The sequence below is a fragment of the Hipposideros armiger genome, unplaced genomic scaffold (genome assembly GCF_001890085.2).
Source record: "Hipposideros armiger isolate ML-2016 unplaced genomic scaffold, ASM189008v1 scaffold_213, whole genome shotgun sequence".
NCBI lineage: Eukaryota > Metazoa > Chordata > Mammalia > Chiroptera > Hipposideridae > Hipposideros > Hipposideros armiger.
This window is the reverse complement of record NW_017731563.1, coordinates 1,311,526-1,326,625: the sequence shown is the minus strand read 5'-3', so window position 1 is coordinate 1,326,625 and position 15,100 is coordinate 1,311,526. Positions and strand designations below refer to the sequence as shown.

The 15,100-nt window shown below is 37.1% G+C and overlaps 1 protein-coding gene across 1 annotated transcript in view; it reads right to left on the bottom strand.

Annotated features, from left to right (window-relative positions):
- ERC1 (ELKS/RAB6-interacting/CAST family member 1) overlaps positions 1–15,100 on the bottom strand; it is a 543,350-nt gene that overhangs the window by 291,599 nt on the left and 236,651 nt on the right. Inside the window, exon 13 of the mRNA XM_019654119.1 lies at positions 12,191–12,326. Coding sequence (XP_019509664.1) covers positions 12,191–12,326 — 136 coding nt within the window. The remainder of the gene's footprint in view (positions 1–12,190; positions 12,327–15,100) is intronic.

Here is a 15,100-nt window from a genome sequence, read left to right as displayed (position 1 = left end):
GCAATGATAATACCAACATGGGCCAGTGAAGCGACGTCCTCCACAACTAGACTGAAGAACAAAAGGACAGCAACTTGTCTGTTCCCCTTCCCCAATGCTGTTCCCCTCCCCCAATAAAAATCTTTGAAAAAAAGAAAGAAAAGAAAGCTAGCCTAACAGAGAATTTGGTTACATACCAACAACTTTTTATTTTAAGGAAATGCTTTGGATTAAAATTTAAAGATATTTTCTTCCCCCTTCTCTTCTAAAGACCCTCAAATATCTTCCCCAGTTGGAGCAGAACTCTGATATAACCTCAATTGTTAAAAATCAAAGTCAAAACAAAAGCAGATTTATTTCATTAAAGACAATGAAATATATATATATATATATATGTGTGTGTGTGTGTGTGTGTGTGATTTACGTAAATAACTTTTACAGGGCATCTAGTACAAAAATCCCATAATACAGAGGGTGCCAAAAAAATGTGCACACTTTAAGAAAGGAAAAAACTGCATTAAAATTGTAATACTCAACATATACTAATAACAAAAGGTGAATACAAGTCATGTGTATACATTTTTTTTAGCATCCCCGGTATTGGCCAGGTTCTCATCATCAAAATTCTGGTAGTTGGTTATGAGAAACTTGGACAAGGACATGGGGTTTATCTAATCTTAAGACATGTCTTCTCTGACTGGTATGTGTATAAAAAGCACAAGCATAAATTTTCAAAGCCTTTACCAAAAATCCTAAAGATAATCTTTTACTTAAACTAGTAACAACTGATGTGGTCCATAAGAGGCTGACTCTCACACTTGAGGTCTTGGCAAAGGGCCTATATGTTTGTCTGCTTCAGCTCTCTCTTTTTTAAAAATGAAAAGAATCTTATTGGAGACTTCACTTTCCAAATGCAAAGAAGGAGTTTCCATAATATAGGAAAGAATTAAACCACCCATTTCACTAAGCTGAGGACGCAGTATTTACTGATAAGAATGTTAGTGCCAAATGTAACATTAACCGCTCAGCATTTTACGGTTAGCATTCTTATAATAACCTCAAAGGATGTGGCCAAAAGTTCCCATACAATAGGGCTAAACTTAACTCTAAGAAATGGCTTAGCACGCTACATATTAACACTATATACAACAGTATTCAACATCAGCTTCAGAAATACAGTGCGGTGGTCAGGCCTCTACACCGACTATGAAGTGGTCTCCCTAACAAGACATGAGTCCATCTGGCCACCTGAAACTAACAATAAAAACAAAAAAACAAAAACCCACTACATATTAGTACTATCAATAAACATTCTTTCAGTATAATCCTAACCCCACTTAATACCTTGTCAAGAACACCATAAAAATCTACCCATGCCCGTATTCCAGATAGAAAAAATCCTGTTTGCCAAGAAAAAAAATAATTAAAAAGGAAGAAATTATACAGCATTAAATCTGTAAATAGGTCAAGAAGAACATCTGTTAAGAAGAAACTAAAATTTATTTTGACAAAAACAAGAACATTAATATATTAGAGGTACCTAGCATGTGACACATCTCATACTGTTTCTAGAAAGATGTGAGAGAATCTTAATTTTTAAAAAGGTTTACGTAAATAATTATCCCCATGACCAATGTGAAAACCAAGGATAAGTAGTCTTCACTTCAGAAAGGAAAAACACAATGTCTTACCCAAATGGAAGAAATTTTGTTTGTAGGTAGAGCAAATCAAATCAAATTTGAAAGAAAAACAAACATTTCACTAATTCTGCATTTAAGAAAAGAATATGCCTAAAATGCTTTTCCCTATCTCTATTTCTATTGTTTTCACTTTTTTTGAACTTTATTCTTAGTATTTATTGGTCTCAGAAGAGCTGACTCACGTAGGATCCAGTGTTCTTTCAACAGACCCATTAATCTCTCTGACAGTACCCTCTCTCAAGATTAAATTCAGATACTTATCTTTGTTATAAATAAAAACAAATCACTAAGCCACTGTTAATACGAGCCCCCCTTCCAGGCCCATCTACCTTGCCTTATTAGAACGGGACTAAAACTTGTAGTTTTGTCAAAAGACAAAGTGAGTGCTATTGTTTAGAGAATAAAAATATACAAGGTAAATATTTCAACTGAGGGAAGAGGACATTTCCTTTGCTAAAATATGTGAGACCCTTAAAGAGTACTGTATGAAATTTTAGAGAATATTAGGATGTTAAATATAGTATCATGATATAAAGTTTTTTCTAAATTTGTAACTAAATTTTTAAATTGCGTTTTTATTATTTGTAACAATTATCGTTGCAATTAATGAACTATTAGGTATCTATGCAAAATATTGTTTAAGAAAAGCTAAAGAGCAATTTTAAAAATAGCCCTTACCCTAAGGCCGATATAAGCTGGTACAGAAGGGGGAAAACATGATTAAATCACACAGGAACAATTATAAAACAGTGTATTAAACAGTATAAAACAATAAAGTACAATTAAACATACAGGCTGAGGAACAATGGATAAGACAATAACAAGAACAGGGAAGAGTATATCAACAGAGGTTAATGGTAAGCCAGGATCTTTAGGTGGTTAAAGTGGAAACCAACAGGAAAAAGATTCTGCATCAATAGGAGAGCACAGATTAGGAAACCAATAAGCTGCACTTAAGAAACACCAGCACCGTCAGCTTGCCTAAGCTAGGGCAGCAACACTATTGAGGATCTCACCTAGAAATGAGTTTAGAAATACAGCTGACCTTGAACGACGCAGGTCTGAACTGCGCGGGTCCACTTATATGCAGATTTTTTCCAATTAATATACTAGAAAATTTTTTGGAGATTTGCGACAATTTGTAAAAACTTGCAGATGAACTGCATATTCTAGAAATAGCAAAAAAACTAAGAAAAGGCTAGGTATGTCATGAATGCACAGACAACTCATCTTGTAGACATACAACATAAATTTATCATACTGTACATCATCAGTACAGTACTGTAAATGTTTTTTTCTTTAGCTTTTCTTAATAACATTTTCTCTTCTCGAGCTTATTTTATTGTAAGAATACAGTATATAATACATATGCAAAATGTGTTAATCAATTGTTTATGTTATGGCTAAGTCTTCCAGTCAACAGTAGGCTGACTATTAGTAAGTTAAGTTTCTGGGGAGTCAAAAGTTATATGAGGATTTCCAACTGCAGGGAGGTGGCAGGGGGGATGCACCCTTAACCCCCTGCATTGTTCAAGGGTTAGCTGTACTTAAAGGGTTCGGATGATGGGAGACTCCAAAGGCCAGGCTAAGATGCTTGTGAATGACAGTTCCTGACATCTGTCAATGCAATTAAAATCAATAAACATGTTATAGAGAACCAACTGTGTACAAAGCACCAAGACACGGTTCCCAAGGTCAAGTACATGGGGAAAACAACATAAAAAATCATTAGCATATAATACCAAGTAAGAAAAAATAAGGCCTGAAACCAAAGCAGAAATAAACACTAGTGGAACTACAACAGAGGGTGTGATTAATTCCAACCGTGAGGATTTGAGTAGACTTCAAAGGAGGGAGCACTGATCTTCACCTTAAAAGATGAGTAGGCTTTCGATAGGGAGCTTTTCTAACCCCCAAATCAGCATCAGTCACATTAGCTAAGGTTATGCTTCCATAGAATGTTTATGTGGGAGGCGCTTGTTGTTGGGATTTACCTAATTTCAGTTCTTCATACAGCCATTACTCTGAATTGAACCTTAACACACCTTTTGCAATATCCACACAAAAAAAGTTATAAGTATATGTAATCTTCAGAGAGGGGAAAAACTATCTCTTATTTATCTCTATCCTCACAGCATTCAATACAGTGACAGTTCCATAATAGGCACTCTGTAACTATTTACGGAAGACAATTACAGATTATTCTGAAATTTGATTTACCCAATTAAATTGAAATATGGCTTACAGAAAGCATTAATGAAAATTCAGAACTGAATTTAACTATACAGAGCTAAATTCTTTTTTTTTTTTTTCAAGATTTTTTTAAATTGGGGAATTGGGAGAGGGGAACAGCGCTGGGGAATTGGGGAAAGGGGAACAGACAAGTTGCTGTCCTTTTGTTTTTCAGTCTAGTTGAAGATGTTGCTTCACTGGCCCATGTTGGTATTGTTATCACTGCGCTCTTCTTGGATGAGGCAGATTGGTCGCCAGCTTCTGTACAGCCGCTCACAGTGGCTCTTGGCTGCTCACACCGGCCGGCCACTCACGCTGGCTGCCGGCCACACGCAGTACCTTATGGCAACCCACTGCAGCAGGGGCTGCAGCCTATGCCGTCGCCAGCGACTCACGGCAGCCCAGCTCCAGGTCCAGCTGTTGTTCACCATCTTAGCTGTAGAGGACAGTGTCACAGGCACACATGTGGGATCTGAACCGGGGCTCTGATGCTCAGAGCTGGCATCCCAAGCCAGCTCTTAACTAACGCACCACGGGGCCGGCTCCAGAGCTAAATTCTTGAGTAAGGGAAACAGGAAATCGGGCAAAACTAAATGCAGAATATCAACAGAAGAGGCACTACAATGGCAAAACATGATAACCACAAATACATGCCTCACTGTTTTTATCATTCATATCCTTTATATGTGAATATCACTGAACTGTAGAAGAGTTTAAGTGAGAGTATGTCCAGACCAGGCTAGAAACACTTTCACCAACTATTGTATAATGATGTCCTACAATAGCCCGTATGTACCTAAGACACTGTAAGATCCAAAGGTCTTGTGAGAGATCCTTTTGTTGAGCTCGTGCGTCCCTACTCTCTGAAACCACAAGGTCATCCAGGCTCACTGTGTAATTTCCCTGCTCCGGTGCTGGAATCAACCTCTTTTCCAAGAGACTTTGTTTCATTTGATTGGAGAAAGGTGTACAAAAATGAGTATCTGGGTGTTAGCTATGCTTATTGCTTCTAAGCCTTCTCAATGGAAGAGTTAGGAAATGTATGCATGTATAATAACCACATGAGTATATACACATCAGTATCTCTATATCTATCTGCATGTAAATTAAATACCATGAGTTCACTATTATACTATCTCTGCTTCTGGTCCCACACCACAGGGTTCATTTAAGCCTTCCGGCTTTTTTGCCACATCTGTTTCAAACAATGAAAAATTCAGCACTCATTATCTATAACATATTTGTTTGTTGAATTCTAGTGTACATATAATGTGGTTTCAGAATGAAAAACACATTTACTGCTAGATTATATTTATGTAAAGTTCTTTTTGCCTTCACTTTATAGTATTCAGTCAAGAAAATGTCTTCCAAATACACTCTCAGGTTAGTTCCCTTCTTCCCTACCCACCTTTGGGGATGGTTATGTTATTCATTTATAAAACAGGTCTGTTTGTTAGTGTTTGTATTCCTTTTTGGGTCAGCGCCCCCTCAGCCTCACTCCTCCCCTTACCCCCCCCCCCCCCCCCCCTAACACACAGCCTGATTGGTTTTGTTTTGTTTTTAGAGCTTATGAAGGGTACGTGAAACTTACTGAGGTTCTATAAGTCAGAGCTGTACCAAAAGNATCACTTTTAACTTGAATTCAGCACTGTACGAAAATCTTTTCTGAGCCATTTCTGGGCAGAACATGGCAAAACGTAACCTACCGTAATATACCGGTAACAAGTGCGAAACAATGAACGCAAAGACAACAAGCGCGAAAAAGTGGGAAATGCAAGTAAAAAACCTACAACCACTGTATAAGACGCACCCAGTTTTTAGACCCCAAATTTTTTGAAAAAGGGTGTGTCTTTCACATGGGGAAATATGGTAACTCCTTCAAGTATCTAGAGAACAGTCCCTCACCTCCTTCCCTGCTCCCTTTTGTGTGTGTGTGACTTTCTTTTTTTGTTTAAGATTATATTGGGGAATTGGGGGAAGGGAACAGTGGTGGGGAATTGGGGAAGGGGCACAGACAAGTTGCTGTCCTTCGGTTCTTCAATCTAGTTGTGGAGGACGGAGCTACACTGGCCCCTGTTGGTATTATGATCATTGCGCTCTTCCCGGGTGAGGCAGTCGGTCGCTGGCCATTGGATGGCCGCTCATGGCAGCTCACGCCAGCTGTCAGCCACTCACAGTAGCTTACAGCAGCCCACTGCAGCCTATGCCAGTGCTGGCAACTCACAGCAGCCCAGCTCCAGGTCAAGCTGTTGATCACCATCTTAGCTGTAGAGGGCGCAGTGTCACTGGCCCATGTGGGATCAGAAATGGCGGCCCTGCTGCTCAGAACTCGTGCTCCCAAGCCAACTCTGAACCAATGAGCCACTCAGTCGGCCCTCTTGCCCCCTTTTATTAAAATGTCACTGACTTGGCAAAGAATCTGCAAAATGACACATTTTAGATTGTCTGTTTGCTTCTTCATAGTGTCATTTAACTTGTTTCTTTATCTCCTGCTTTTTTCATGAGATATTGAAAGTTAGCTTTAAAGACTTAAACAGATTCAGTTTCAACATTTTAGGTCAAAATACTAAATAATGGTGTTGTATACTTCATAATGCCTCACATTAGAAAGCATATAGGGCCGGCCGAGTGGCGTGATGGTTAAGAACTGGCTTGGGACACCAGAGGGCCCTGGTTCGGATCCCACATATGAGGGCCAGTGACATTGCCCTCCACAGCTAACATGCTGAGCAACAGCTCAACCTGGAGCTGGGCTGCNGGGATGGTTATGTTATTCATTTATAAAACAGGTCTGTTTGTTAGTGTTTGTATTCCTTTTTGGGTCAGCGCCCCCTCAGCCTCACTCCTCCCCTTCCCCCCCCCCCCCCCCGCCGTAACACACAGCCTGATTGGTTTTGTTTTGTTTTTAGAGCTTATGAAGGGTACGTGAAACTTACTGAGGTTCTATAAGTCAGAGCTGTACCAAAAGATATGCTGAGAGAAGTGTCACTTTTTCTCAAACCTACTGTCCCAATCCCATTTCCCCCTTCTTTCCACTCCTCTCCCAACCACTCACAGACAATAACTGGTTTCTTTAGTTTCTAGTCTATCCTTCCTGTTTTCTTCTGAAAAAAAGGTATGTCTGTACTTTTTCATATCAGCAGTATACAATAGATGTCTTTTGTGCTTCTTTTTTACACTTGACAGAATGTCCTGGAAATCACTCCATATCAGTTAGTTAGAGCTCTTACTCATTCTTTTTAAAAGCTACCAGTCTCCAATGTGTGGATGTACCACAGTGGATGCAAGCACACTCCTACCTATGGGCAATTAGGTTGTCTCCAATTACCACTAATATTGCAGAAACCTTGTGCGTATGTATATTGTATTGTTGGAGATGTATCAGATACATGTAGATGTTGGACAGCTGAATCATTAAGTAACTGCCTATTTGTATAATAATTATAACCCACACAAAAAAAATCACTTTGGGGACTCTAATAATTTTTAAGAGTATCAAGGAACTTCTAAAACCAAAAAGGTTGAGAACAGTTAATACAGCTCAGAGTAATAACTGTCCAAAACACAAAGGTACAATCAGGATACAACCGAGTAGCAATGTGATTATCTTAAGACAGGGCATTCATAACTAAGGCCAGGATAAACAAATGCAGTGTTTAGAGACTATGGGAGCCCTAGATTCCCTCCATTTGGGGTATCATTTTCCTTTAATATGTAAGGAATTTGTTTAATCTCTTCAGAATATTTTTAATGTGTTGAGTCAAGAACAAAGTAATCTGTTTCCAAACTCACTTTCTGCCAGAAATGAATACTTTCGGTTCCATCTGAAGTATTCAAAAAATGGAAAATTGGAAAGAAACAGCTATCTTTTCAGAAAACTTTCAAAATAAAATATGGAATCTTGAATAAAAAAGAAAGCCACAGTACAGCACGAACAATAAAAGTACAAATGCTATGCGCAACAATCATGCATAAATCTCACACATGATGTTGAACAAAAGAGGTCACAAAATAATAAATACGATTCCATTGATACAAAATTAAAACATGCAAAACTAACTTATGCTTTTTATTTAATACGTATTCAGGTCAAAAGAGAAGCAAAGAACAATAAAAGTCACAATAATGATTCTGTCTGAAGGAAGGGAAGATATATACATATGATTTCTGGTATGCTAGTAATATCCTTGAGACAATCACTTCATGTGTATTATTTACACTATGTGTATGTGTTTTATGTACTTTTTAAAATGTATTTTGTTTTTTATAATAAAGAAAGGTAAATTAAAAAGCTGTACAAATCTTTGTGGAAAACTGTAACTTCTACCAGGAAGAGTGAAATTAATGGATGAACTTAACACCATAACTGGCAGTCACTGAATTACAAAAGGTAAAAATGAACCTTCTAGTCCAAATCAAATTTTAATCTTTATGAACAAAAGAAAACACATTGTGTGTTTGTTAACATGGTAAGTAGAATTAACCTTTGGAAGCCAAGGTGACATCTGATAAAAATTAAATATTCATGACCCATCAAAGTTCAAACCATTAATTATAAAGTATTTCTTTTTAACATGAGAATGTATTTTAATCTTAGAATTATGTTTATAGCAGAAACACTAAAATCCTAAAATAATTCCTTCCCTTTACTTCTCCTACTTCATGAAAACATCAATAGATGGCCCCAAATGAATATTCAGAAATTTAAAACACAATAAAGAAATCAGGAATAAAAATTTTTAGGTTAGCAATGCTGGTGTTAACAGGAGAAAATATATGGGTTCTGATATTGTGCCCCAGTTCCTTAGCATTTGCTCCCTTTAATTGAGAAAGGCAGTTAAACAGAAAGTAAATCATTCAGCTAGTTTAGCTGTTTAATGACATATAATTGATAATGTCAATATGTTGCAGTGACATAATACATCACTTTCAACACTCGTCCACTTACATTTATGAATCAATTTATACTCGAGCATTTATTTTTTTACTGCTAAGTTGTTTTGTGCATTTCAGTCCTGTGCTGGAAGCAGTCAGTGTACCACAGGGAGCAGCAGTCTCATGGATTCACAGGAAGAATCACAAAGATAGAGGTGGGCAGAAAATTCCAGCAAAACAAAACAACAAAAATACACGAAGTCCACTCCAGCAACTCATCTTTCAAAATGCTTGCTAAAAAAGGGAAGGTTTCCTTAGAGAAGAGAACTACCTTAAGGCTAATATTAATAGTTGAAGGAATGAGCGTTTGTATGTATTTCTGGCTTGTTCCCAGAAGACAATTTTCCCTGGAGAGGAAAATACAGGGATGTCTGTCAATACTACGAAAATCTAACCCAATTTTTAGAGATTTTCTTTTTTAATCAGAAACACAAGGACCTTTCCAGTTCTAATATCCTAAGAAGCTTTTATTTTTTTAACCCTGGTGCTGAAAATTGAAAATTAAACATTAAACCCAATGTTTAAGAGGATTTATTTCCTCAGTTGTGCTCCACTGAGGTTACCTTCCTTGTAATTTGAATCACTGTGTAAAAAAAAAGGAATTTTTAAAACTATACATTCTCAATCAACTGCTTTTCTACGATTCTACTCCCTCATGAATGATATGAGCCATTTCTCCAGGAATCACGAGCTTCTCTTTTAGTGGGAAGTCACATACCGTATTTGCCGGCGTATAAGACGATTTTTTGGCCCTGAAAAATATGCCTCCAAGTGGGGGGTCGTCTTATACGCCAGGTACACTTCAGATAGACTGCCCATAGTGCTTGCCCCGTGCCATAGTGGCCTCCCGATGCCCGCCCACTTCATTCCACATACCGTTCAGGCATCAGCAGCGCTGCTGGGTGTATGCTCGGCTGTTACGCGATTTTGCTATTATGCGATTTTACCACACTCGCAAAAGTCTTATACGGCGAGTATATAACAAACTCTGTATTTTGAGTGGAAATGTTAGGGGGTCGTCTTATACGCCCAGTCGTCTCATATGCCGGCAAATATGGTATATAAAGAGAGATCACAGTCTGGGTGCCAGCGATACTCACTACCACTGGGCCGTCACCTGCAGTCAGGCTGCCAAGAAGTAAGTAGCAGAGCTAGTTGATAAAAGAACTGAGACCAGGTCCAAAGTACCCTATTTGTAGTCCAGTACTCTTTTCACTATGTTTGAATGAATGACATCCATGTGTATCTTGAATATGGCTATCAGTTCCCATTTTTCATTACTTTATCTTAAATATCTATCACTCACTGAGACACGCTGGCAAAGTCATTCACTCACTCTAAACTAGTTTTCTCTATATGTAATGTAGAGAAAATATTATGCATCTCTATAAAAATTACATAAAAATATGTAGTATAAGTAAATAATTTAATTTACTTATCTCTTGGATTATATATGGTGGAAATAAGAGATCACATATGAAAGCACTTTTGGTGTTATCATAACAACTGGTAGAAGATTAAAGAGGCACCATTCCGTTTACAAAGACAGACTGGAAGAAAACAATAAAATGGGGGCTGAGGGAGAAACAAGACAAATGAAACAGTTAAGGGACTAACATATAGAAGGGCTTATCTTATCATAAAATAAGTATTTTCTATAATTAAAAAAATGTGATCCTAGTTCAAGAAGGGAGGTTAAATTGAAATACTAGAAACAGCCTAATTATTAAGCAATTTCACAAAATATACAGATGCCAAATCAAACTTACTTTGGAAGCAATGAAATAATTTCCTATAGTGCAATGAAATTGTCAGCAATGAAGAAAATTAAGATCGTCACCACACAAAATACCCTCAGAATAATTTAAATTAAAAAGTAAAAGTAGAAAATGAAAGCCTAGAACAACTGAAAATGATTTATAGGTAAATATTTTATATGTTCCCAAAATGGGGAAAAAACTGAGCAAAAAAATCATAGGAAAAAAGACACCATGGAAGAGAGAGAGATTTGATTTCCTTAATAAACAAATAAAAATTTAAGCTATGAAAAAATACTCAGCTTCACTGGTAATCAGAGAAATAGAAATTAAAACAAACATTAAATAGTTTCCACTTACGAGATTTGGCACACACAAAAAAGGAGGAAGAAGAGAAAATTGACAGTGTCAACTGTGAGGGAAAATTAGTATGCTGCTTTTTTCAAAAGTTGGTGTGTTTGAGGAAACATACTGTTTCTATAATGGGTATTTTATAATCATTAAAAGTTAAATAAAAAGGAATGAAAAAAGAAATTAATTCGGATTTTCATGTCTGAAATGAATATGTTGAAACCCTAAAACTGGCTTATAGCAGATACTAACTCCTCCAAATTTCCCCACTGAAAATATCAAGATTATGCAATTGTGGTCTACACACTCCATCATACCTGATTAGAAGCTGTAATGAGAGAAAAACAATCTGGCAGTGGCTTACCAGTGTCAGCACAAGTTTCAGAGGGTTCTAGCAAGTTCATGGTATCCTTCTCTAACACTTAAACCTTCATTCTGACAGGCTTGGGATCCGGAAGTCTGTTAGAATCATGGCTGAGCCACTTAGAAAGCTATGCACATTTAGGTTAATTAACTTGATTTCTCTGGGTCTATTTCCTTTATCTGTACATTGTGCACAAAACCGTCCACACCACTAGACGGCGGTGAAGGTTAGAAAAAACGAATGCCCGGTGCCTACCCTCAAAGACTGGACACGTAATTGGCACTTACCATATGATCACTGCTACTACTGTTATTGAACCTGCTTTAACTTAATTATCACGTCACTGAAGTTAAAAAGTATAGTTTATACATCCTGCGTGACTGTGAAATATGCTCTCTAAACCGAATTTTTTAAAAAGAAAGGAACAAAAGAGGGAGGGGAAAATAGAAAAGATAGGTGGGGGGAAAAAAGGGTGGGAAAGGAAGAATGGACAAAAGAAGTTAAAACACAGACACAAACCAAGATTAGCAATGCACTTTAATGAAGGGAAATAGCAAACAGTTATACTGACCACCCTAAAATTCAACAGGATCCACTCATTAAACTGACATTGAACTTACCAATTAAGTGTGATCAACTTGAAGCCAGATGAACTTTCTCCTATGCTGAGATGTCCTCACAAAGCTGTGGAATAAAACTTGCCTTTTCTACTTAAAGCCATTCTTTTATTGCTAAATAGTTGGTCTAAGAGGAAGGCAGCAAGCAGGGTTAGAAAGAGAAAAAAGAAGAGGATAAAGGTGAAGAGACAAACAACATGCCATTATGGGTGAGAGGTCTTCATCCGACCTTCCAGGCTCTCTTCGTGTTCTAACCTGCAGCTGTGCGGAGCTGTCATTGAGGTTGTCCTCCCGTCGCCGGGCCTCCTCCAGCATCTGCGCGCTCTTCTTCTTTTCCACCTGTTCCTTGTGCTTCAGATTTGCAACCTTCTTATTCTGGTCTTTCACCTGCCTGTGGATAAGGCAAGGGAGAAAAATCAAGCTATTCACACATATGCATAGAAAAAAACATGTTTATTTACAGATTTATACCACTGGCACCAAGGAATAGCCTGAAAACAAACAGAGAATTCCTGCTGCAAAAATTTTCCAACACTTTCAAATGCTCTCCTACCAATAGTGGTATATTGGTGACAATGATGTTTCAGGACACATGTATTTCAGCATGTACTTTATGAAGCACAATGAAATCATAAAACAAAAGAAGGGCATGAGGTAGTTTGAAATGACAAGAAAAAGGTCAGAGATTTATGTTGGAAATATGGAAACAGTCTCCTGACATCAATGCTATGAAATAGAAGAATGGATGATTAAGAAAGCTTTTGTAATACAACTAATTTTATGGTTATTAACTCTTTCAAACGTTCAAAAGGCTATATGCAATGCATCTGTAAATGAAAATGATATAAAGATCTGGGAATCCAGCTTAAGCAACGGAACTGTATATCCACGTCTGAAGCTCCCTCCCCTATTCCACTGCCTCCACACTAAAAATAACCTGTATCCTAAAATCTTATGTTTAAAATCGCCTTGCTTTTATTATCATTTTGCTACATATATGAATCCTTCACTTATTTTGCATACTTTTGAAATTTATATATACTTTATTAATAAACTATGTTTTCTTCTCAATATGTTTTGAGACTCATACTGATCATTTTCACTGCAGTATAAAATAACATACAGCAATTGTTTTAACCCATTCCCAAATGGATGAATAACTGGGTTGTTTTGTTTTTCTTACTACTAAAATAATGCTGCTAGGTACATTCTGACACCTGTGCAAGAGTTTCTCCAAGGTACAGGCCTACAAACTGAATCGTTAGGCCATATAGTAGGTATACCTTCAACTTCACTAATTATGTTCCAGGAAGTTGCATTAATTTATACTTATATGAGTAGCTATCTGGTAGATATAAATATGTCATTATAGTTTTAAAATGCATGCTCCTGGCTACTGAGGTTGAACATCTTCTCATAGAGTATTTGGCCATTCCTGTTTCTACTTCTATAAAATAGCTATTTAAGTGTTTTGCTCATTTTTCAATTAGGATATCTTTTTCTTAATGACTTATAAGTATTCTTTATATATTCTGGATCTTAATCCTTTACCTGTTAAACGTTACACAAATATTTTCTTCCAGTCTATGAATTATTTCTTTGATTGGTATGTTTTCATTTACAAAATTTAGTATTTTTAATTGTTTCAAATATCTTCTCCTTTATGGCTTGCCATTTTGTGACTTTTTCACAAAGTCTTCCCCATCCCAAATTACTTCCACACTGAAGCCATTAATCCACCTGAAACTGATGTGTACGGTATGAAGCAGAGATACGAGTATAAATTCATTTTTGGTATATGGTATGAGGTAAGAAGAAAATTTCATTTTTTAAACATACTGATAACTAACAGTCCCAGCAGTACTTACATGCATTGTTACTCTGTCATATATAAAGTTTCTATATACATGTGGGCCTGTTTTGTGACTCTCTACTCTGGTATCTTTGTATATTTCTGTGACAAATCTACTATACTACCTTCATTACTACACTTTTATAAGAAGTCTGAGTATCTAGTAAGTCAAGCCTGCCTACCTTGTTCTTCTTCTTCAGAATGGTTATGGTTATTCTCGGTCCTTTATACTTCTATAAATTTCAGAGCCAGCTTGTCAAGTTCCACTAAACCAGGGGTCAGCAAACTGCAGCTTGCAAGCCACATGAGGCTCTTTGGGTACATTCCATCTCAAAAGTTTTCCGACCCCTGCACTAAACCAATCAACCACCACCAACCAACCAACTAACCAACCAGCCACAGCAACCAAAACTCAACAGCAGCCTTTTGGGGCTTTGATTGCAATTATACCAAATTTACTTATCAATTTGGGAAAAAGGGACACTTGCATGCTCTTGAATCTTTCAATTTATTAACATGGCATCTCTCTCTAGTTATTTAGTTCTCCGTAAAAGGCTTTCAACAAGAGCCGGCCAAGTGGCTCAGTTGGTTAAGAGTTCGCTCAAGAGTGCGAGTTCTGAGCAACAGGGTTGCCAGTTTGATTCCCGCCCCACGCTGCACTGCTGCTGAGCTGCCAATAGCTAAAATAAAAGGCTTTCAACAGTGCTAAAATTTTCTCAAGAAAAGACCTGTATTTATTTTATTCGTAGATATATGTTTTGTCATTTTAAATTATAGACATCATATCTTACATGATTTTCTTTACACCAAGTAAATACTCTCAAAAAGTACTTTTTCAACACTGCAAATATTAACAACGTGTAATTCACTGTTATCATCTAATATCCAGTCTATATTCAAATTTCCCCAGTTGTCTCAAAAAAAAGTTTACACTTGGCTTGTTTGAATATGAATCCCAAAATGATTTGAAACACAATCCACATCACTGTTTGCTTGTTACCGTATTTCCCCATGTATAAGATGCTCCCATGTATAAGACACACCTTAATTTTGGGGCCCGAAATTTGAAAAATTCAATAACTTTACATAAAGTTATTGAACTCAAGTTTTATTCATCATAAAATTCATACAACTCCTCATCACTGTCAAAACTCCCAGCCATTAGCTTGTCCTCATCAGTGTCTGATGACAAATCACTGTCTTCATATATTGCCTCTCATGGCCTTCTGCCATGGTGTTTTCAGTAGGGTTTCTTCTTCCCGTAGCCAGTCTCGGATTGTTTTCTCAGTTGGAGGAGGACCAAACTTACGTTC